General features: G+C 64.4%; 2 protein-coding genes across 2 annotated transcripts in view; one reads left to right on the top strand and one right to left on the bottom strand.

The window, feature by feature from the left end:
• Nucleotides 1-14: 14 nt before the first annotated feature.
• On the bottom strand, nt 15-7,713 carry CCDC22 (coiled-coil domain containing 22). The gene is given in 18 exon segments (XM_043501540.1): nt 15-456; nt 543-617; nt 854-913; nt 1,191-1,286; nt 1,573-1,680; nt 1,967-2,068; nt 2,159-2,395; nt 3,121-3,240; nt 3,560-3,631; nt 4,009-4,155; nt 4,157-4,219; nt 4,404-4,573; nt 4,814-4,880; nt 6,246-6,352; nt 6,526-6,658; nt 6,762-6,939; nt 7,307-7,382; nt 7,598-7,713. Coding segments are annotated over 17 exon segments (1,899 nt in total). The 5' UTR covers nt 7,357-7,382; nt 7,598-7,713; the 3' UTR covers nt 15-342.
• Nucleotides 7,714-7,999: 286 nt separating this feature from the next.
• Nucleotides 8,000-22,084, top strand: part of CACNA1F (calcium voltage-gated channel subunit alpha1 F) — a 48,096-nt gene continuing 34,011 nt past the window's right edge. The window contains exons 1-14 of the mRNA XM_043501695.1: nt 8,000-8,351; nt 10,011-10,218; nt 10,390-10,495; nt 11,191-11,330; nt 11,799-11,941; nt 13,019-13,171; nt 13,245-13,441; nt 14,227-14,330; nt 15,546-15,712; nt 18,565-18,648; nt 19,111-19,198; nt 19,320-19,346; nt 19,549-19,709; nt 21,667-21,892. Coding sequence (XP_043357630.1) covers nt 8,000-8,351; nt 10,011-10,218; nt 10,390-10,495; nt 11,191-11,330; nt 11,799-11,941; nt 13,019-13,171; nt 13,245-13,441; nt 14,227-14,330; nt 15,546-15,712; nt 18,565-18,648; nt 19,111-19,198; nt 19,320-19,346; nt 19,549-19,709; nt 21,667-21,892 — 2,156 coding nt within the window. The remainder of the gene's footprint in view (nt 8,352-10,010; nt 10,219-10,389; nt 10,496-11,190; nt 11,331-11,798; nt 11,942-13,018; nt 13,172-13,244; nt 13,442-14,226; nt 14,331-15,545; nt 15,713-18,564; nt 18,649-19,110; nt 19,199-19,319; nt 19,347-19,548; nt 19,710-21,666; nt 21,893-22,084) is intronic.

Below are 22,084 nucleotides of genomic sequence, written 5' to 3'. Positions count from 1 at the left end.
ACACAGGAGCTGTCTGCAAAACCATGGACTTTATTGACCTCGTTCCACCAAGGGAATTGGAGGGGAACGGACGCTGCACCCCAGCCACAGCTGCCTTGACCCCAGGCTGCGGGGGGGGAATAAAAGGAGCAAAATTCAGCGCCCCAGACTCAGCTGCCGCTTGGTGGGGGAAACGGCGGGGGCTGATGCAGCAGTTGGCAGGGGAGAGACACCCCAGCAGTTACCGGGGGGCTGGAAGTGGGGGGCTTGGATGGCGCCCGGGGGGAGTGGAGAATGGTGTGGGCACCACAGCAGAGAAAGGGGATGGGGGGGCCCAGTGGAGGGGCGTTATATGCAGCCATCTCAGGGGTCCCGGCTCCTCCCCAGCAGCGCCGTGTTCTCCTGCCGCAGGGCCTGGTAGTCGCTTAGGATCCGCTCCAGGTTGGCCAAGGTCTTCTTGGCCCCCTCGCTCTCAATCTGCGGGGGCAGATTAACTCCTTCAGTGCTGGAGCTGGGAGGCCTCCGTGTTCTGGCCCCCACCGCCCCCAGGCCCACACACTCACCTGCTCCTCCAGGTCCCGGATCTCTCGCTGGATGGCCCCCGCGTCCTCGATCGTCTGGATCAGCTGGCTGCAGTTCTGGGGGGCAGCAGGACAGGGGTTAATGAGTCCCCCCAGCTGGGCTACCCCATCCTCCCACCCACCTGGGCTACAGCAGCCCCCTGGGACATTCTCCCCCCACACTGGTGCCTTAGATCCACTCCTGGGTCTCTGGTACCCCCAGCTGACGAGAGCTTCCCCCCCGCTCTGCCCCCTCTGAGACACTCCTGCTTCCCCCCGGCTGTGCCCCCCAGCCTGTATCCCCAAACACTCACCTCGTGAAGAGCCGCCAGGTACTTATAGGCCTTCCGGACTGACTCATCCCGCTTGGCATCCTGGGGGGGGGGCATAAAGACAAGGGGGGGAGTCAGGAACCCTGCTCCCCCCACTTACCCCCGGCCAGCGCCCCCCACAGCCCCCCAGTCACCCTCCTCTCTCCACCCCCCCAAGGGGCCCCTTTGGGGATCCACCTTATATTCCCCCCCACCTCTCCCTTCCATAATCCCCAGGGGAGCACCCCTATACAGCCCCCCTCCAGGCACCCCACATCTCCCCTAGATAGTCTCCCTGCCCCTCCCCCAGTCCAGCCCTCCTCCCCAAGAGCTCCCCCACCTTGAAGACCAGCTCGTCGGTGACGGCGAAGGTCCGGTCCAGCTTCCCCGTCAGCCCGTTGATCTCCTTCTGCAGGGCCCGGGTGTCCGACAGGATCTGGGGGGGCCGGGGGGAGAGAAGAGTTCTACTACTGCTGCTGGGGGGGCAGCCCCCCCATAGCTCGGGGACCCAGCCCTGCCCATAGCATGGCTAAAAGCTCGACTCCCGCAGCCGCAAAGGGAAAGGCCGGGGGTTGGGGATAAAAGCCATAGTACTGCTGCAGACCTGGGGGAGCGCCCCCCTCAGCTTGGGGGGCCGGGCAAACCTGAGAGGGGAGGGGTAACCTGGGGGGATCTCTGGCCCGCGGAAGCTGCCTGGGGGGGGCGATTACCCTGCCAGTTACCTTGGTGATCTCCTCCTTCTGCTTGCGGATGTTGCCGACGATCTCCAGGATGCGCTGGGTGTAGGCCGCCCGCGACACGTCCTTGGGGAGCGACTCCAGCTCCGACAGCTGGGGGGGCAGGGGGGATCAGCATCTGCCCCAGCCCCCCCACACTGGGCCCAGCCAGGGGGGCCCCACATGCGTAGGGGAGGGGTCGTGTGCCCAGGGGATGTGCAAAACCAGCGTGCAAAGGGCTCCCCACCCCCCCAGCTGGGCATGCAGATCGCACCCGGTGCCTCCCGGCCAGCCCCACGCAGGCATGCAAAGGGCGTGTGCCCAATTCTCCCACCCTGGGCCTCATGCCAGGTCCCGCCCCCCATGATGCCCCGCCCCCTGCACCAGAGGCCCCGCCCACCAGTTGCCGGCACAGCTCCTCCTTGCGCCGGGCCTCGGCGGCCACGCTCCGGCTCCGCTCGTGCAGGGCCTGGATCTCCGAGACCCGCCGGGTCGACTCCAGCTGCGGGGGGGGACAGGGGGGGTGAGTGGGGGCGGGGTGGCCCCAGGGCAGAGCCCCGCCCCCTCTGAGAAGCCCCGCCCCCCTGCTCACCTGGCGGGAGCGGCGGGCGGCTCGCAGGTGCCGATACTGATCCACGAGCGGCCCCCGGTGCGTCTCCCACTGGGCGGCCAGGTGCACCAGGCGCCGGGCGCTGCCCTCCACCAGCAGCCGCAGCGCGGCCAGGTTCCTCTCCGCCTGCGGCAGCAGCTCCAGCGCCCGGCGCTTCACCAGCAGGGTCCGCTCGCGCCCCCCCTGAGCCAGCCGCTGCTGGCACAGCCCCGCCGCCGCCTGGGGGCAGAGAGACGAGGGGAGCACGGACCCACCGAGACCCCCCGGGACCCCCCGCCACCGCCCGGGGCAGAGAGACGAGGGGAGCACGGACCCGCCGAGACCCCCCGGGACCCCCGCCACCGCCCGGGGCAGAGAGACGAGGGGAGCACGGACCCGCCGAGACCCCCCGGGACCCTCCGCCGCCGCCCGGGGCAGAGAGACGTGGGGAGCACGGACCCCCTGGGACCCCCCGCTGCCGCCTGGGGCAGAGAGACGTGGGGAGCACGGACCCCCTGGGACCCCCCGCTGCCGCCTGGGGCAGAGAGACGTGGGGAGCACGGACCCCCTGGGACCCCCCGCTGGGGGCAGAGAGATGTGGGGAGCACGGACTCCACTCAGGACCCCCCGCCACCGCCGGGGGCAGAGAGACGTGGGGAGCACGGACGCACCGAGACCCCCCGGGACCCTCCCGCCGCCGCCCGGCGGCAGAGAGACGTGGGGAGCAAGGACCCCCCCGGAACCCCCCTGCCGACACCTGGGGGCAGAGAGACGTGGGGAGCGCGGACCCCCCCGCGACGCCCCCGCTGCCGCCCGGAGGCAGAGAGACGTGGGGAGCACAGACCCGCCAAGACCCCCCCCCCGAAGGCCGCCTGGGGGCAGAGACACATGGGGAGCACGGACCCCCCACTGCCATGGTCGCCCCCCCGCACAGGGAGAAACGCCCCAGCCCCCCTGCCCCTCACCTGGCAGAGGCTAAGCTCCAGCACCTTCACCTCCCCCCCCACGGCCTCCATCTCAGCCTCCAGGCGCCGCAGCTCCCCCTGCAGGCCAGCCAGCTCCTCCGCCTGCCGTGCCAGCTCCTCCTGGGGAGGGGAGAGGGGAGGGTCTCAAGGCCAGCATGGGGGGCAGCGGGGGGCACCCTGGTAAAAGCCCCTCCCACCCTCCCCAGCTGGCTGAGTTCTGCCAGGGACCATTGGGGGAGCAATGAGAACTGGCCATCATTAGGGTCCAGGATTAACGGTCATCCAGGTAGTAGCTCTGAATTCCCTGCTGTTTTGGGGTCCCCCAGAGCACCATTCTGGACCCTGCCTTGGGGTCCCCCAACCCCCAACTGCTGAGCACCCCCCCTGCTCTTTAAGGGGGTTCCCCTCCCCCACCCCATATTGGAGTCTCCCCCACTACCTGCTCCGAGGTCTTGGAGGATGGGAGAGTTTCCACTGCCGCCTGCATCTGCCCCACAAGTTCCTGAGGGTCCTGGGGGGCCACAAGAGGACAGTCACAGAGGGCCTCTCCCCTCAGCCCCCCCAAATTTCCCAGTGTCCCTCCAGCCCCCCAAATTCCCCTCTGCCAGCCACTCCCTCCCCTCAAATGTCCCCCAACCTCCTGGGTAGCCCTTAACCCCACCTCCATCCCCCCCAATCCCTCATCCACCCAGACACACCCAAAGTCTGTCCAGGTACCCGGAATTCTGAGCCCCCCAGCCCCGCCCAAAAACCCTGCCCCAGACCCCCTCCCCATTCCCCACAGCCCCCCCAACTCCCCCGGTGCCCCAACCCCCCCATGCACAATCCCCCAAACCCCTCAGTGCTCCCCGAACACCCCAATGTTCCTGCTCCGGGCCCCACAGGTACCTGTTCGTGCGCCAGGCGCTGGGCATGGCTGAAGCGGGACCCCTTGGCCAGGGGCCCCCCAGTGCCCCCCGCGCTCAGCAGCCCCAGCATCTGGGCCAGGTCCGGCGCCCCTGGCTGTGGGGGGCCAGTGGTGCCGTGGGGGGGGGGGGGCCTGACGCAGTTGGTCCAGCAGGCGGCGCTGGAGCCGCTGATGCTTCCACTGCACATACTCCTGGGGGGAGATAATATGGGGGGGGTCAGTGTGATTGGGGGACCCCCCTGCAGCAACCCCCCTCCCGGGCATGTATTCCTTGGAGGCCAGGGGACGCCAAATCCCTTCCCCCATGAGGGACCCTCCACAAACATCCAGGACCCCACCACCACCCCAGGCAAGAGCCCCCCTGCAGCCCCCTCACCTTGGGGGGCAGGCGAGACGCCAGCCCCTGGCTCTGCCAGTCGGCCTCCCAGTCGTGCTGCGCCCCCAGGTCGCCTGCGTGACGCTCCAGCAGGGACGGGGCCACGGCGCCCGGCTGGGGGGGCTGAGCTGGCACCAGGGGCAGGAACCCCCCGAAAAACTCCCGGCGCTCTGCGGGGGGAGAGAAGACATGGAGGTCAGAGCCCACCCCCTACACCGTCTTCCCCACCTCCAACCCATGCCCCGAATCCAGCCCCACAGACTCCTTGCCCCAACCAACCCGACTTCAATCCACATCCCCTGCCTCCCACCCACGCCCCCTCAATCCATGTCCCCTCCACGCCCCCAATCCTGCTGCCCCCAAGCCCTCTTGAGCTCAGATCCAGCCCCTGCCCCCATCCCGTCACCTACCAACCGGCCCCGAATTGCGGGGCAGGACCAAGGGGTGGGCATGAAAAGGCTTCAGCAGACAGGTGCCCTGCGGAGAGAAAACCAACGCTGTAGCCTGTGGAACTGCCTGCCACAGGACCCGTTTGAGATAGGAAAGGGGGGCGCTGCCAGGGGACAGCTGTGGGGTGAATCCCAGTGGGGGGAGGTGAGTTATAGGGTGGTAGCACCTTGCAGACAGAAAGAGATGATGGGACATTTCCATCACATGGGAGCAGGGTCAATGCGGGAAAACAGGAAGTCCCACCCCACCTGCAGACTGACTTCTGCTTAGCTCTGCACCCAGCTTCGTGGGGGGCCCCGGCACGGCAGGGATTTAAGGCCAGACGCCCCCCCACCGTGCAGAGAACACACGTCATGGGCCACGGCAGGGGCGGGTTATCGGCCGGCCTGAAGAGACGGTTCGATTTGATACCGCGGCGGGTTGAAACGCCACAAAATCCAACCAGTGCGTTTGGGGAGACTCAGAACGACACTGTCAGCAGAAGTGAACTCGAGCTCATTAACGTCACGCACGTGACGCAGGTTAATTACAACACGAACCAGAACCTAACGCCGCTTCCTACATCATCTCAGGAACGTTACCCGCCGGCCTCTTCTTCCCTATCGCAAACCTGCTTTACGGTTACTGGTTTAATAATAATGGAACGTAACTGGCACCCGAAACCTTCCAGCGTTAGAACCACGGTTATTCACCGGCCTCATGTTAACTGAAACGTGTCGAGTTTTTAAAAATATTCATTACCAGTCCCTTTGCGACTGGAGAAAACGTTATATTTACACAATCCCATTTACTCCGGAGCTCGTTTACCGAATGCTGGTTAAGATTGGACGAGGTTAAGGATCCGCTCTCATTTGAGTATATGATCTATGCGCTTCACGTGTTAAACTGGAATATGCCAGCTTGAAATAGACAACACACGAATTACGACAAATTACATCATGTATTAAATAAATGGTATCTGGTCTAGTATACATTGCCCCATAGGCGAAATAGAATGTCGAGTATCGTCCCATATATAAAATTCAATACGTGACGTCATGTTTAATGTTTGCAGATCATTGTGTATCGAGTAAATTCTGCATTATATTTACTCTATTATAAAACAGGAGAATGTAATTAATTAATCCCGAGTACAATGATGTGTATTTAGAACGTGCGAGGGGAGACGCGATGTGGGCATAGGACACGGGACCAAATCCAGCCGGGTCCACAGGGGGGAGCCCATGGCCCGGCTGGGGAGGGAGGGAGGGAAGCGAAGCAAATGCTGCAGCCGGGACACCGGGGTAGATGGGCCCGTGGGGCTGGGCTGGTGTGTGCGGCTGTGGTATGGATACAGGGCTCGCTGGCTGGACACTTGGGTCGGAACCGGGGGAGCAGAGGGAAGGGACCCACCTGCAGCAGCTGTAGACGGGGGGTGCGGCACATGGGGGGCACCCAGGGTGTCCCCAGCTGCTCCTTAATCTTCGCTGCAATGGCGCGGAGCAGCCCGGCCGACTTCCCTGCAAGGGGGGAAAAGGTCACGACCAGCAGCAGCGCCCCCCTTGATCTCCAGATCCCCACCTCCCCCCTGGAGCACCCCCTCCAATCTGCCCCCCCAGACACACCTTCAACCCCGCAGTGTGGCCCCTCCCCGTGCCCCACGAGCCTCCCCTGCCCCCACACCCCCGGGTACCAGCCGGCTGCCTGGCGTCCTCAGCATCATCCCTGGGCAACTTCTCCACCAGGAACAGCAGGAGGCGCCGGATCTCGGGCTCGTTGCTGTACAGGAAAGTCTGGTACCCGACCTCGCCCTGGTAGCCCAGCTCCTGGCAGGGGAGGGAGTGTCAGGACTCCTGGGTTCTCTCCCCGGCTCTGCGAGGGAAGCGGGGCTGGTGGGTTAGAGCAGTGGGAGCACCTGGGTTCTCTCACCTGGCAGGCCTGGGCCAGGCTGGTGCCAATGCGGAACCGGGCCGACATGCCGGGGGGCAGCACGTGACCGAGGCTGGCGCCCAGCGACGGGTGAATGACGTGGAGGCATCGCACCACCGACTCCACGATCAGCTCCGTGGTGAACTCCCGCAGGCTCTGCACCTCCTCGGGGACCTGCCTGGGGGGCGCCGGGGAGCCGCCGTCAGACAGCACCTCCAGGTGGTCAGGGACCTGGCGCCACGGTGCAGCCACCTCTGGGGGGTGGCAGCTAGGAAACAGCTGCATATAACGCTGCAGAGGAGCAGCTCGCCCAGCACTAAACTTCGACCAGCACTGATGGGCGGGGAGAGTGCCCCCCGCTGAGCCCCCAACCCTGCTTCCTGCCCCCCGGCACCCAGCCCCGACTGCCCGGGGAGAGCCCCCCCCACCAGAGCCCCCGACCCTGCTTCCTGCCCCCCGGCACCCAGCCCCGACTGCCCGGGGAGAGCCCCCTGGTGAGACCCTGCCCCACAGCACGGCGGCCCCCCGCAGGGGGCGGGGCTTACGTTCCGGAGAGGCGGAGCGAGCGGATGAGGATCTTGTCGACCTCTTCCATGGTGGGGGGCCCCCAGGCAGCGATCCCTGGGGGAGAAAAGGGGGTGGGAATTGTAGCCAGAACCGAGCATGCCCCCCAGCCCCCCGCTCACCCCCCCCGCTGCACACCTGGCTCCAGCAGGAAGTGGGGCAGAGGGACGTGGGGGCACAGTTGAGGGTACAGAAGTGAGGGGGGATGGGCAGGGGCAGCTCCCGGGGAAGGGGGCTGGGAGGGGCTCCGGGGGGGGCTGGTTCACACTCACGGGCTCCCTCTTTGCGCTTCTGCGGGCTACGGAGTCACAGGACCCGCTGCAGGGGCCGCTGGGAATTGTAGTCCAGCCGCCCTAGCCCGGTGCATGCTGGGAATTGTAGTCCAGCCCTCCCAGCCAGGTGCATGCTGGGAATTGTAGTCCAGCTGCGCCAGTCCCATGCATGCTGGGAATTGTAGTCCATCCCTCCCAGCCCGGTGCATGCTGGGAATTGTAGTCTAGCCCCCCCCAGCCAGGGAATGCTGGGAATTGTAGTCCAGCCCTCCCAGCCCGGTGCATGCTGGGAATTGTAGTCCAGCTGCCCCAGCCCCATGCATGCTGGGAATTGTAGTCCAGCCCCCCCCCACGCCCGGTGCATGCTGGGAATTGTAGTCCAACCCCAACCTCCCTAACCTGATGCATGCTGGGAAGTGTACTCCTAGTTACTACCACGGCCCCAATCCCGGGCCTGGAGCAGCTGCTGGTCCCAGGTGCAGGTTCTCCCGATGCCACCTCAGCCTCGCTGACCCCCGGGCGTCCCTGGAGCGGGAGGTTCGGGAGCGACCCCAGGCGACTGGCCCCAGGGCACCCCGACGTCCCGTTCCACACCCGGCTCCTCCGGGGGCGGCTCCCTGCCCCCGCGTCTTCCAGGCCCCGGGGGAAAGGGGGGCGCTGAAAAGCCCGGGTCTGGCGGAGATGCGGGGAAACCGACCCGGGGCCTTCGCCACCCACCTCTTCTCCCGGGCTGTAGCCGGCGAGGCCCTGTGGGGTGAACTCTTGGCACCGGCTGGAGCAACCGCTCCTCCCCCCTCCCAAATTCAACCCCCTGCCCCCCACATTCCCCTTCAGGTCCCTAACTTTCAACTCTCGGCCTCACTCCCACTCCTGGGTGTTCCCGGGCTCCGTGGCTCCCCCATTAATGGAGATGAGAGGGCTGGGGTCGGGGGGCTTCGCCCCACTTGTCCCAGAGCTTCCCATGGAACCAGTTCTTCGGGGGGGGAGGGAATAAAGGCTCCCAGACTGCACCGGGGCCAGCAAGAATCCTGGAGTGTGTGTGGGGGGGGGTCACCACTGCAGCTCCCAGAATGCAATGGGGCAAGCAAGAGTCAAGGAAGAGCGACAGGGATGGGGGGTACGGTGGAGGCCTTGACATTCCCAGAATGCCATTGGGCAAACTAGGCTGGACATGCTGGGGAGGCTGGACATGCCGGCCACCTGGAGCCCGCACCCCGACCCCTTCAGCCCCAGCCAGAGCCCTCCCCCCGCTCTGCCCCCCAACCCCCTGCCCCAGCCTGGGGAAAGTGAGTGAGGGTGGGAGAGAGCGAGGAGTGAGGGGGGCGGGGCTGGGGGGTTCGGTTTGGGGTGATTAGAAAGTTGGCAAACACTAGGGCAAAGGGGAGTCTGCAAAGAGGAGGGGTGCAGGGTTCTAAGGCTCCTAGAATGCACCAGGGTGAGGGGGAGTTGGGGAACCTAGGGGGCTCCCAGAATGCACCTGGGTGGGCAGGTGTCGGGGACCTGAGTGGCTCCCAGAATGCACCAGGGGAGTTGGGGGGCACATGGAGGCTGCCTTTGCCCCCAGCTTTCCCTGCCACTCCCCCCTCCCTCCAGCAGATGCCCCCCTCAGTGCCCACCACCACCGGGGCAGGGGGGCCAGCGGGTCCCCCCCACTAGCGCACACTGGCTGCTGAAGTTAATCCCCCTTAATCCGCGGCCAAGCCAGGGACAGAGACGGGACGGAGACGGAGGAAGAGCGGGAGAAAAAGGGGACATCGGGGGACTGGTGGGAGTCCCGGGGGTGGCAGGGTACCTGGGGGGAGCAGGGCCTGTGGGGCACCGGGGGGGCAACAGGGACAAGGAACACCCAGGAGCACCCTATCACCAGCTCTCGCCCCCCCCACACTGGGGCCGGCTCCCCATGAGAGGTGGGGGGCTGGCAAGAGGCTGCCAGGAGTGGGGGGGGCTTTTCCCCAAGGCCCCCCACCTCTGCCGTAGGGCATCAGCCGGACGAAGAGGTTAACCCCCCACCCTGCTTTGTGGCCCCCCAACCCAGGATGTTGGAGTTGGAAGAGAACGGGAGGGGTAAGTGACCCTGATGGGGGGAGACTGGAGGAGGAGGCAGGGGCCTGGGGGGCTCCATGGGAGGCACATACACTGACCCCCCCAGTGCCCAGCACTAGGAGGGGGGGTTGATGGAGGGGTTGGGGAGCTATGGGGCATGGGGGGGTGGAAGGGCAGGGTGGCATGGAGGAGGCAGGGGGGCCTCATGGGGCTCTGGGAAGGGGCTGGGATCTCCACGGGGGCAGGAGGGGGCAGGGGCCTCTGTGGGGGGAGGGGGCTCAGTGGGGGGGCCTGGGTTTCTGGGGTCACCACAGAGGGAGGGGGGCTCAGTGGGGGGCGCACCCTTACCCCTTTCCTCTCTCCCCCGCAGTGGTCGTCCCCCCCGACAGCCCGGGGTGGGGGGTGGAGGCCGGGGGACTGGGAGCCGAGGCTGGCAGCCCCCCACCCACCCCCCGCCGGCGCTTGCCCCCCGCCAAGCACAAGACTCAGGGCAGCCCCACGGTGCCGCGCTCCCCCCGGGCTCTCTTCTGCCTCCGGCTCAACCACCCTCTGCGCCGGGCCGCCATCAGCATCGTCGAGTGGAAGCATCTGCCCTGCCACGGGGGCTGGGGGGCAGGGGAGGGGGGCAGATGGCGGTGGGGGGAAGGGAATGTGCTGGGGGGCAGGGGAGAAAGGGGGGCATGTGGGGGGCACTGGGGGAAGGGGCAGGGGCACGCCTGTTCAGCTCCTTAACCCGCCCCCCACCCCAGGCCCTTCGACATCCTCATCCTCATGACCATCTTCGCCAACTGCGTGGCCCTGGGGGTCTACATCCCCTTCCCCGAGGACGACTCCAACACCGCCAACCACGACCTGGTGAGCCCCCGCGAACCCCGGCGTCCGGCCCAGCAACCCCGCTGCCCCACAGAGCTGGGAGAGAACCCAGGCGTCCGGGCTCCCAACCCCATGGCAGGCCCTGTGAGCCCCTTGGGCTGGCTCCCCTGGCCCGTCACCCGGGCCCTGGGTTTAGCCTCATTAAGAGCTCGGAGCTAATGGCTGTCCTTAACGAGCTGCTGGGTCCCTGGGCAGAAGCCATGGAGGAGTGGGAAGGAATTAGCTGGGGGAGGACGGGGACTCCTGGTTCTCTCACCAGTCCTGGCAGGGGAGTGGGGTCTGGTGGTTGGGGGGCTGGGAGCCTGGACGCCTGGGTTCTCTGTCTCTCTGTGGCCCGGGCCATGAGCTCTAAGCTGCTTACCCAGTGGGGGGACGGGGGGGGCTGTCGGCGCTAAGCCGGGACCATCTTGCACGTTCGCTCTTCCTCACGTGATTGTCCACCCGCTCCCCCCGCTGCTTGGGGCCTGCCCGGATGCCGGGGTTCCTTCCTTCCAGAGATGACCCCCCCACTCCCGGACTCCTGGGTCTGTTTCCCAGCAGGAAGGGCCCCCAGGACACTTGGGTTCATTCTCTAGGATGCAGGGGGCCGTTCAGGTGTCTGTGGCTCATGGGGGTGGGGGCTGGTGGTGCCCAGACGCCTGGGTTTAATTCCCGTCTCCCCCTCCCCCCCGCGACAGGAGCAAGTGGAGTACGTCTTCCTCATCATCTTCACGGTGGAGACGTTCCTGAAGATCATCGCGTACGGGCTGGTTCTGCACCCCAGTGCCTATATCCGCAACGGCTGGAATCTGCTGGACTTCGTCATCGTGGTGGTGGGGTGTGTCCCCCGCTGCCCCCCCTGCGCCCTGCTGGGTCACCCCCCCCACTGGGCTCCCCCAATGGCCCCCACTGCCCCGCCAGGCCCCCCACCACCGCCCCCCGCCCTGCTGGGTCACCGCCTCCCCCCCGGGCTCCCCAATGCCCCCCACCACCCTTCTGGGCCCCTGCCCCCCACTGGGCTCCCCCAATGGTCCCCAACGCCCCGCTGGGCTCCCCACCACCCTGCTGGGCCCTGGCTGGGCCCCCACCACCGCCCCCTGCCCTGCTGGGTCACTGCCACCTGCCCGGTCTCTCCAATGCCCTGCCAGGACCCCATCAGACCCCCGGCCACCCTGCTGGGCCTCCGCACCCTACTGGGCTCCCCCTCCCCACAGGGACAGGGCTGGGTGAGGGCTGGTGCCCCCTAGAGGGAAAAGGCTCCATTCCCCGTCCCGGGTACCCCCCTCACCTGCCCACTCTCCCGCAGGTTGTTCAGCGTGGTCTTGGAGCAAGTGTCCCACAAGCCCGGGGATGCCCATCACATGAGCGGAAAACCGGGGGGCTTTGACGTCAAAGCCCTGAGGGCCTTCCGCGTGCTCCGCCCCCTGCGCCTCGTCTCCGGCGTCCCCAGTAAGGACCGAGGGCCTGCCAGCACATGCCAGCCCTGGGGGCCAGGCACTGGGGGGGTTGCTGTGTGCTGCATTTCAGGAGTTGTGTGAGTTGTATGACGTCCCAGCACACTGCCTCCCTGCACAGTGGTGCATTGCCCTGTGCACAATATGATGTTACACTGCACAGTTATGCATTGTGTACTCTCATTGGATGGTAATGCAATACACTGCACACTGCAGGGTGTGACCCTGCACATCGGCGAGTCGCAGTGCATGTTGTCTCACTGCACAGTGGTGCAGTGCACTGTATCTTGCATGGTGTGACACTGCACAATGACGTATTTCACTGAGTGTAGTGTCATTGTGTAATGATTCGTTACACTGCATGACGTATGAGGTCACACTGCCCCAGGGCGCATTGCACTGCATGCCATTTCTTTGCACCGTGCTCTGTTGCATTTCACTGCATTCGTATGAGCTCACACTGCGCCTTGGTCATCACACTGCATGTGCTGTGAGGTCACACTGCACGTTGGCACATCATACTGCATGTTCTCTGAGGTCACACTGCACCTTGGCACGTCGCACTGCATGTGCTGTGAGGTCGTACTGCACAGTGGCACATCACACTGCATGTGCTGCGAGGTCACACTGCACTTGGTGCGTCACACTGCATGTGCTGCGAGGTCACACTGCACTTGGTGCGTCACACTGCATGTTCTGTGAGGTCACACTGCACCGTGGCGCATCTCACTGCATGTGCTGTGAGGTTACACTGCACCTTGGTGCGTTTCACTGCATGTGCTGTGAGGTTGTGCTGCACGGTGGCACATCACACTGCATGTGATGCGAGGTCACACTGCGCCTTGGTGCATCACACTGCATGTGCTGTGAGGTCACACTGCACGTTGGCACATCATACTGCATGTTCTGTGAGGTCACACTGCACCTTGGCGCATCGCACTGCATGTGCTGTGAGGTCGTACTGCACCTTGGCACGTCGCACTGCATGCTGTCACATTGCACACCTCTGCTGTGGTGCACTGCATGAGCCGCCCCCAGGCCTGACCCCCCCAGCCTGACCCCTCCCCCGCAGGTTTGCACATTGTGCTCAACTCCATCATGAAGGCCATGGTGCCGCTGCTGCACATCGCACTGCTTGTCCTCTTCGTCATCATCATCTACGCCATCATCGGCCTGGAGCTCTTCATCGGCCGCATGCACAAGACCTGCTTCATCGTTGGCTCAGGTACCCGCCCCGCCTGCAGCCCCCCACCCCCGCCTACTCGGGGCCCCGCCTGACCCCTTCGTCCCTCCCCCAGACCTGGAGGCCGAGGAGGACCCCTCGCCCTGCGCCTTTTCGGGGCACGGCCGGGGGTGTCCCCTCAACAACACCGAGTGCCGGGGCCGCTGGGAGGGGCCCAACGGCGGGATCACCAACTTCGACAACTTCTTCTTCGCCATGCTCACCGTCTTCCAGTGCATCACCATGGAGGGCTGGACCGACGTGCTCTACTGGGTGAGCCCCCGCCCCGGGGGACCCCTGAAACCCACAGGGATCCCCCTGCACCCCAACTGTCCCCGCTCCCCAAACCCCTGGGGATCCCCCAGTCACAGGGTCCCCGGACCATGCTCTGAGCTGCTCCCTACGAAGCCGGGCAGGACTCTGGGGGAGTCTCCTGTTGGGGAGCAGCCTGTCTGCAGAGCAAACAGCTCACCCGGCTCCCACCGTCCTGGGTCTGACCCCAGAACCTTTAGCATCCTTTGCCCCTCTGTGCGCTTCCCACTGCAAGTCCACCCAGGTGGGGTCCTGGGGGGGCCAGAGGGTCCTGCCCCCCAACTGCACAGCAGACAGCCAGCAGGGGAAATAGAAGGTTTATTAGATAACAGGAACATGGTCTAACACCTGCTTGTAGGTGCAGAGAACAGGACCCCTCAGTCAGGTACATGTTGGGGGCCAGTGAGCCCAGCCATTTCCCCAGCCAGCCCCCAACTGACTCTCCCCAGCCCCCCCTTCTGGGCTTTGTCCCTGTCCAGGGCCAGGAGGGCACCGGATCCCTTTGTTCTCCAGCCCTTCAGCTCTCACCTGGCAGGGGGAAGGGCCAGGCCGTCAGTGGCCAGGAGACAGAGTGTCGCCATTTACGTACCTGGCCCTTTGCTCTGCAACAATTACACCCCCTTATCCCACCCCCTAGAGACTTACGAAATGCCTAGGGGAAACTGAGGCACCCCTACAGTATTCAGAGAAACATAAAGAACAGTCCCAGTTCATCACACCCCCTCTAACTCCTGTCTCCCCCACAGATGCAGGATGCTATGGGGCACGAGCTGCCCTGGATTTACTTCGTCAGCCTGGTCATCTTTGGCTCCTTCTTTGTCCTCAACCTTGTGCTGGGGGTGCTGAGTGGGTAAGGCGGGGGGGGACCTGGCTGCGTAAGGTGGGGGTTGGCCGGGTAAGGGGGTCCTAGCTGGGTAAGGGGGGGGCAGGCTGCATGGGGGGGGCTGGCCAGGTAGGGGATGTGCCCAGCTCTGGGGAGGAGCTCAGGGAGTACATGGGGCCCTTGTGTGGGAGGTGGCTTGGAGAGGCTCTGGGGGCATGTGCAGAGGGCAAGCGTGTCATAAGCTGTCACAGGGTCCCCGGGCGATGCTCTGAGTTGCTCCCTATGAAGACGGGCAGGACTCTGGGGGACCCTCCTCTTGGGGAGCAGCCTGTCTGCAGGGCAAACAGCTCACCCGGCTCCCACCGTCCTGGGTCTGCCCCCGAGCCTCCAGCCTCCCCGCCCCTCCGTGCACTTCCCACGGCGAGTCCACCCAGGCGGGGTCCTTGGGGGGCCAGAGGGTCCTGCCCCCCAACTCCGCAGGCAGACGGGACTTTCAGCCAGCCAGTAAAACAGAAGGTTTATTAGACGACAGGAACATGGTCTAAACCAGAGCTTGTAGGTGCGGAGAACAGGACCCCTCAGCTGGGTCCATTTTGGGGGGCAGTGAGCCAGACAACCCCGTCTGCACTTCACTCCATGTCCCCAGCCAGCCCCAAACTGAAACTCTCCCCAGCCCCCCCTCCTCTGGGCTTTGTCCCTGTCCCGGGCCAGGAGGTCACCGGATCCCTTTGTTCTCCAACCCTTTAGCTATCAACTTGCAGGGGGAAGGGCCCAGGCCGTCAGGTGCCAGGAAACAGGGTGTCGGCCATTCTCTGTGTCCAGACCCCTGCCCACACCTGCCCTCTAGGGCTCTGCAACGACCATACACCCCCATCCCACCCCCTAGATACTTAAGAACTGCATTGGGGAAACTGAGGCACCCCCACAATATTCAGAGAAAACATTAAGAACGGTCCCACTTTGTCACATCAGCATGTTGGGGCATGTGCAGAGGGGAAGTGTGTTCTAAGCATGTCAGGGCATGTGCACAGTGGGAGCATGTTATACGTGTGTTGGGGTGTGTGCGGCTGGATTGTGTGTCTCATTAGCATGTTGAGGCGTGTGGGTGGATCCCCCAGGCGAGGCGCATCTCAAAGCACGTGCAGCTGGATCCCACATGTGCTTCCCGTGTGCACACAGTGTGTGCGTGTGCTTAGCTTGTTGCTGCGTGTGCCTGGGGGGTTAACCCCTCGCTGCCCGCAGGGAGTTCTCCAAAGAGCGGGAGAAGGCCAAAGCGCGGGGTGACTTCCAGAAGCTGCGGGAGAAGCAGCAGATGGAGGAGGATCTCAGGGGCTACCTGGACTGGATCACACAAGCTGAGGACATCGACCCCGATGATGAGGAGGGGGACCCAGAGGACAAGCACACCCGTGAGACCCCTGCCCTACGGTGCCCCTCACTCCTGACCTGCAGCCCCGCCCTGGGCTCCCCCCCACAGCGCAGCCAGTGGCCCTCACTCCCAACCCGCTAGCCCAGGCCTGGGTATCTGGGGCAGCAGATTCTGCACCCCGGCAGGGGGGGGTTAGTTGCCGCCAGCTGTGTCGGGGGCAGCTGCGGACCAGGGGATTAGCAGGCAGAGAAATGAGATTTCCAGGCCGGGAGATTAGTGGGCACCTGAGTAAAGTACCAGCTGGGGAGGGGGTCGGGGGGGATCCTGGCAGTGCGGGGAGGGGGGCCGGCTGGGAAGAGATGGGGGGACAGGAGGAGAGTCTGGTTTCTCTCAGCAGAGCAAGGCGGGGGCTGGGGACATTGCAGAGTTGTAATTTTCCCCCCAGCAGTGCCCCAGGGGGGCAATTAGCAGCTGTGTGGCACCAGGTGCCCTTCCCACAGGGGCAGCCGGGACGAGTCCCTGCCTCCGGGGGTTCTCCCCCGCCCCGGCTACGCAGAGTTAATTAGGTCGCTGGAGCCTCGTTAGTCTCACTGGGTCAGGGACTCTGCGGTGAACTGTCGGGGAGAGAACCCAGGAGTCCTGGTTCCCAGCCCTAACCTCAGTATAGTGTGTATAGTGTGGGGAGCTGTATCGGGGGGTTGGGGGGATCAGTCCCTGGGTCCTGCCACAACCCACGATGGCTGGGGAGGGGGTCACACCCCTTCTTTGTCACAACACTCACGTCTGTGTGTCTTGTCTCTCATTCCCCACCCCCACACGCCCCATCCCTCCATCCCTCCATCCCTCCCCACACGCCCCATCCCTCCCCACACGCCCCATCCTTCCATCCCTCCATCCCTCCCCACACGCCCCATCCCTCCATCCCTCCATCCCTCCCCACACGCCCCATCCCTCCATCCCTCCCCACACGCCCCATCCCTCCATCCCTCCATCCCTCCCCACACGCCCCATCCCTCCATCCCTCCCCACACGCCCCATCCCTCCATCCCTCCATCCCTCCCCACACGCCCCATCCCTCCATCCCTCCCCACCACGCCCCATCCCTCCATCCCTCCATCCCTCCCCACACGCCCCATCCCTCCATCCCTCCCCACACGCCCCATCCCTCCATCCATCCCCACACGCCCCATCCCTCCATCCCTCCATCCATCCCCACACGCCCCATCCCTCCATCCCTCCATCCCTCCCCACACGCCCCATCCTTCCATCCCTCCATCCCTCCCCACACGCCCCATCCCTCCATCCCTCCCCACACGCCCCATCCTTCCATCCCTCCATCCATCCCCACACGCCCCATCCCTCCATCCCTCCCCACACGCCCCATCCCTCCATCCCTCCCCACACGCCCCATCCCTCCATCCCTCCATCCATCCCCACACGCCCCATCCCTCCATCCATCCCCACACGCCCCATCCCTCCATCCCCATACGCCCCATCCCTCCATCCCTCAATCCATCCCCACACGCCCATCCCTCCATCCCTCCATCCCTCCCCACACGCCCCATCCCTCCCTCCATCCCTCCATCCATCCCCACACACCCCATCCCTCCATCCCTCCATCCCTCCCCACACGCCCCATCCCTCCATCCCTCCCCACACGCCCCATCCCTCCATCCCTCCATCCATCCCCACACGTCCCATCCCTCCATCCCTCCCCACACGCCCCATCCTTCCATCCCTCCCCACACGCCCCATCCTTCCATCCATCCCCACACGCCCCATCCCTCCATCCATCCCCACACGCCCCATCCCTCCATCCATCCCCACACGCCCCATCCCTCCATCCCTCCCCACACGCCCCCCATCCCTCCCCACATGCCCCATCCCTCCATCCCTCCCCACATGCCCCATCCCTCCATCCCTCCCCACACGCCCCATCCCTCCATCCTCCATCCCTCCCCACATGCCCCATCCCTCCATCCCTCCATCCCTCCCCACACGCCCCATCCCTCCATCCCTCCCCACACGCCCCATCCCTCCACCCGTCTGTCCATCCATCCATCCCTCCATCCCTCCTCACACGCCCCATCCCTCCATCCATCCCCACACGCCCCATCCCTCCATCCCTCCATCCATCCCCACACGCCCCATCCCTCCATCCATCCCCACACGCCCCATCCCTCCATCCCTCCATCCCTCCCCACACGCCCGATCCCTCCATCCATCCCCACACGCCCCATCCCTCCATCCCTCCCCACACGCCCCATCCCTCCATCCCTCCATCCCTCCCCACACGCCCCATCCCTCCATCCATCCCCACATGCCCCATCCCTCCATCCCTCCATCCCTCCCCACACGCCCCATCCCTCCATCCCTCCATCCCTCCCCACACGCCCCATCCCTCCATCCCTCCATCCCTCCCCACACGCCCCATCCCTCCATCCCTCCCCACACGCCCCATCCCTCCACCCGTCTGTCCATCCCTCCATCCCTCCCCACACGCCCCATCCCTCCACCCGTCTGTCCATCCATCCATCCCTCCATCCCTCCCACACGCCCCATCCCTCCATCCCTCCCCACACGCCCCATCCCTCCACCCGTCTGTCCATCCGTCCATCCATCCCCACACGCCCCATCCCTCCACTCGTCTATCCATCCCTCCATCCATCCCCACATGCCCCATCTGTCCGTCCATCCATTCATCCCCACACGCCCAATCCCTCCATCCCTCCATCCCTCCCCACACGCCCCATCCCTCCACCTATCTGTCCATCCCCACATGCCCCATCCCTCCATCCATCCCTCTGTCCATCCATCCATCCATCCCTCCATCTATCCCCACACACCCCATCCCTCCATCCGTTTCATTTCATCCATTTCTCCCTGATGAAGGTGTGACTATGGAAGACCTGACGGAGAAGAAGAAAGGCCGACTCCAATGGCTTCGTCACTCAAGCCATTCCACCGACACCCACAGTAATGTGGTGCCTCCATTTCTGTCTGTCTGTCTGTGCCTGTGTGTCATTGCCGGGGTGGGGCTTCATGTCTCTACCTGCCCCTCTGCCCCGGCTGCTCATTAATGTCCTGTTCCCAGCTCCCCCGCTGGGGTCAATCCAGAGTCACCCATCTGCAATGGAGCCAGGGCTGGATTCTGATCTCAGCTCCCCCAGGGTCAATCTGGAGTCACTCCTGATTGCAATGGGGGCAGGGCTGGATTCTGATCTCAGCTTCCCCAGGGTCAAACCAGAATCACCCCTGATTGAAATGGGACCAGGGCCAGATTCTGATCTCAGGTCCCATGGGATCAATCCAGAGTCACTCCTGATTGTAATGGGAGCAGGTCTGGATTCTGATCTCAAGCCTCCAGGTCAATCCAGAGCCACCCAGCCAGTCGTGGGGGCACTGAGGGGGGAGCTCACCTGTCCATCTCTCCCCCAGTGAGTCTCCCCGCGAGTGAAACGACTTCCGTCAACACCGAGAACGTGGGCGAAGAGGAACATCACACCGCCTGCTGCAACGTGTATCTGTGAGTGCTGGGTGGAGGGGCCCGTGCTACTGGGGTCTGGGGGGGTATAAACAGGCCCCAGGTCCCACCCCAGAGGTGGCTGTGTTTGACTTTTTGTTTCTTTTCTCTTCTCTTTCTCCAGAGGCAAAATCTCGAAGACAAAATTCTGGTGAGTGGGAGTGAAGGAGGGGGCGTCTAGCCCTGCAGTGGGGGGTGTCTGTGGGGCCCAGCCCCGCTATCCCCTGCAGGGGGCGCAGTCCTGGCCCGTGGGGGGGTCTCTGTGGGCCCCTGCAGGGGGCGCTGTCCCGGCCCGTGGGGGGGTCTCTGTGGGGCTCAGCCCCACTGACCCGTCCCCCCACTCTGATCCCCAGCCGCCGGTGCAGGCGTATGAACCGGCTGCTGCGGAAGAGGTGCCGCCGGGCCGTGAAATCTGTCTCCTTCTACTGGATGGTCCTGATCCTCGTCTTCCTCAACACGCTGACCATCGCCTCCGAACACTACAACCAGCCCGACTGGCTGACCCAGATCCAGGGTGAGCCCGCCGGGTGCCTGGGTCTCTCCCCGCCCGAAGCCAGGACTCCTGGGTCCAGCCCCGGCTTTGGGCGGGACTTTATTATAGCTGCAGCGGTTCATAGCTATTCGCTTTCCCAAACAAGCCTAAGGCCCCGTCCCGGTGCCAGACTAACCCGATCTCTAGTGTCCTCAATCCCAATCCCAATCTGTGATATTCCCGACCCAGTTACCCCTGCCTGGGGTCTGCAGTGACACAGCCTAGCTGCCCCGAACGACGAGAAAGCCCAGACCCAGTGGGGCCCTGAATCCCCGTCGCTCTTAACGCAAAACCCAGACAGGTCCCAGCCCCAATCTGTGCCAGACATCCCTAAACTACACCTGTAACCCCCCAGGCAGTGAGCCCTCTGTCCGGTTTCTCGCCAGGCCTCAGGGATCCTCCATTTCCCCCATCTCCCCGCCAGCCGACCCTAATCCCAACCGGTCTCCACGAGATCCCCTCCTCCGTCAGCCTAGAGAATTCATTTCTGCCTCTGCGCCCCCCAGCCGACTCCCCCGCAATCCCAGGCATCGGGCCCGGGAAATCCTAAACGCTTTGTTCCCATGTGACTGTCTCTGCCCTCGATCATCCTGGCCGCCCTCCACCCTAATCCCCTCCTCATTCATCCAGCCCTGCAGCCTCCTAATCTCCTGGCCCATAGAATCCCTCCTCCCCGTAGTCCTGGGCCCCCCGGGAGATAATCTCTGTGTGAGATCTTCCAAATCCCCTGTCTAGGTAGCCCTTGTCCCCTACTATATAATCCTGAGTGCAGATATTCCCAATCCTGGTCCTAATCATAATCCCTCCCTGTGGGAACCTCTGGGTGTCACGGGGTCCCTGGGCGATGCTCTGACCTGTTCCCTACGAAGCCGGTCAGGACTCGGGGGGAGTCTCCTCTCTGGGAGCAGCCTGTCTGCAGGGCAAACAGCTCACCCGGCTCCCACCATCCTGGGTCTGACCCCGGAGCCTTTAGCATCCTCTGCCCCTCCGTGCGCTTCCCACAGTGAGTCTGCCCAGGCGGGTCCTGGGGGGGCCAGAGGATCCTGCCCCCCAACTCCGCAGGCAGACGTGACTCTCAGCCAGCCAGTAATACAGAAGGTTTATTAGATGACAGGAACATGGTCTAAACCAGAGCTTGTAGGTGCGGAGAACAGGACCCCTCAGATGGGTCCATTTTGGGGGGCAGTGAGCCAGACAACCCTGTCTGCACTTCACTCCATGTCCCCAGCCAGCCCCCAACTGAAACTCTCTCCAACCCCCACCCCAGCTTTGTCCCTTTCCCGGGCCAGGAGGTCACCGGATCCCTTTGTTCTCCAACCCTTTAGCTCTCACCTTGCAGGGGGGAAGGGCCAGGCCATCAGTGGCCAGGAAACAGGGTGTTGGCCCTTCTCTGTGTCCAGACCCCTGCCCACACCTGCCCTCTAGGGCTCTGCAACGACCATACACTCACATCCCACCACCTAGATACTTAAGAACTGCATCGGGGAAACTGAGGCACCCCCACAATATTCAGAGGAAACATCAAGAACAGTCCTGCTTCGTTCCTCTAGGATTACCCAAATCCCGCTCCTCTATAATCCTATAAAAATTTGTTAGTCTCTAAGGTGCACAAGTACTCCTTTTCTTTTTTGCAAATCCTGGGCTCTGTGTCAAATAGCCCCTGTCCTAGAGAACATGCCCAATGTCCCCCGGCGAGAGCCCCCCCAGATTACCCGAATCCCGCTCCTGGGTAATCCCGGCTCCGTGATGAATAGAGAACATGCCCAGATCCCTGTAATCGCCCTTGGTGAGAGCCCCCCAGCTTGCGCTCAACCTCGACTGTGCTAACCCGGCAATCCCGGTTCGAGTCACTGCCCCGGCGCTGGCCCATCTGCCCCGTGCCGGCCCCTCCTGCCCCCGGACGTCCCCCCCACAGCGTGACACCCCATCTCTCCCCCAGCCTACGCCAACAAGGGGCTGCTCTCACTCTTCACGCTGGAGATGCTGCTGAAGCTGTACAGCCTGGGCCTGCAGGCCTATTTCGTCAGCTTCTTCAACCGCTTCGACTGCTTCGTGGTGTGCGGGGGCATCCTGGAGACCCTGCTGGTGGAGCTGCAGGTCATGGAGCCGCTCGGCATCTCCGTGCTCCGCTGCGTCCGTTTGCTACGCATCTTCAAAGTCACCAGGTCCAGGGTGCTGGGGGGCCGGGCATGGGGCTGGGTGTCGAGCGCTGGAAGTGGGGCTAGGGGCTGGGTGTCGGGGCCGGGTGTGGGGCTGGGTGTCGGGGCTGGGCATGGGGCTGGATGTCCAGCACTGGAAGTGGGGCTGGGTGTCGGGGCCAGGCGTGGGGCTGGGCACTGGCTGTTGATTCTCACTGC

Source organism: Dermochelys coriacea, chromosome 23 (genome assembly GCF_009764565.3).
Source record: "Dermochelys coriacea isolate rDerCor1 chromosome 23, rDerCor1.pri.v4, whole genome shotgun sequence".
Classification (NCBI taxonomy): domain Eukaryota; kingdom Metazoa; phylum Chordata; order Testudines; family Dermochelyidae; genus Dermochelys; species Dermochelys coriacea.
Note: the sequence above shows the minus strand (reverse complement) of the source record. Positions and strands in the feature narration are given on the sequence as shown.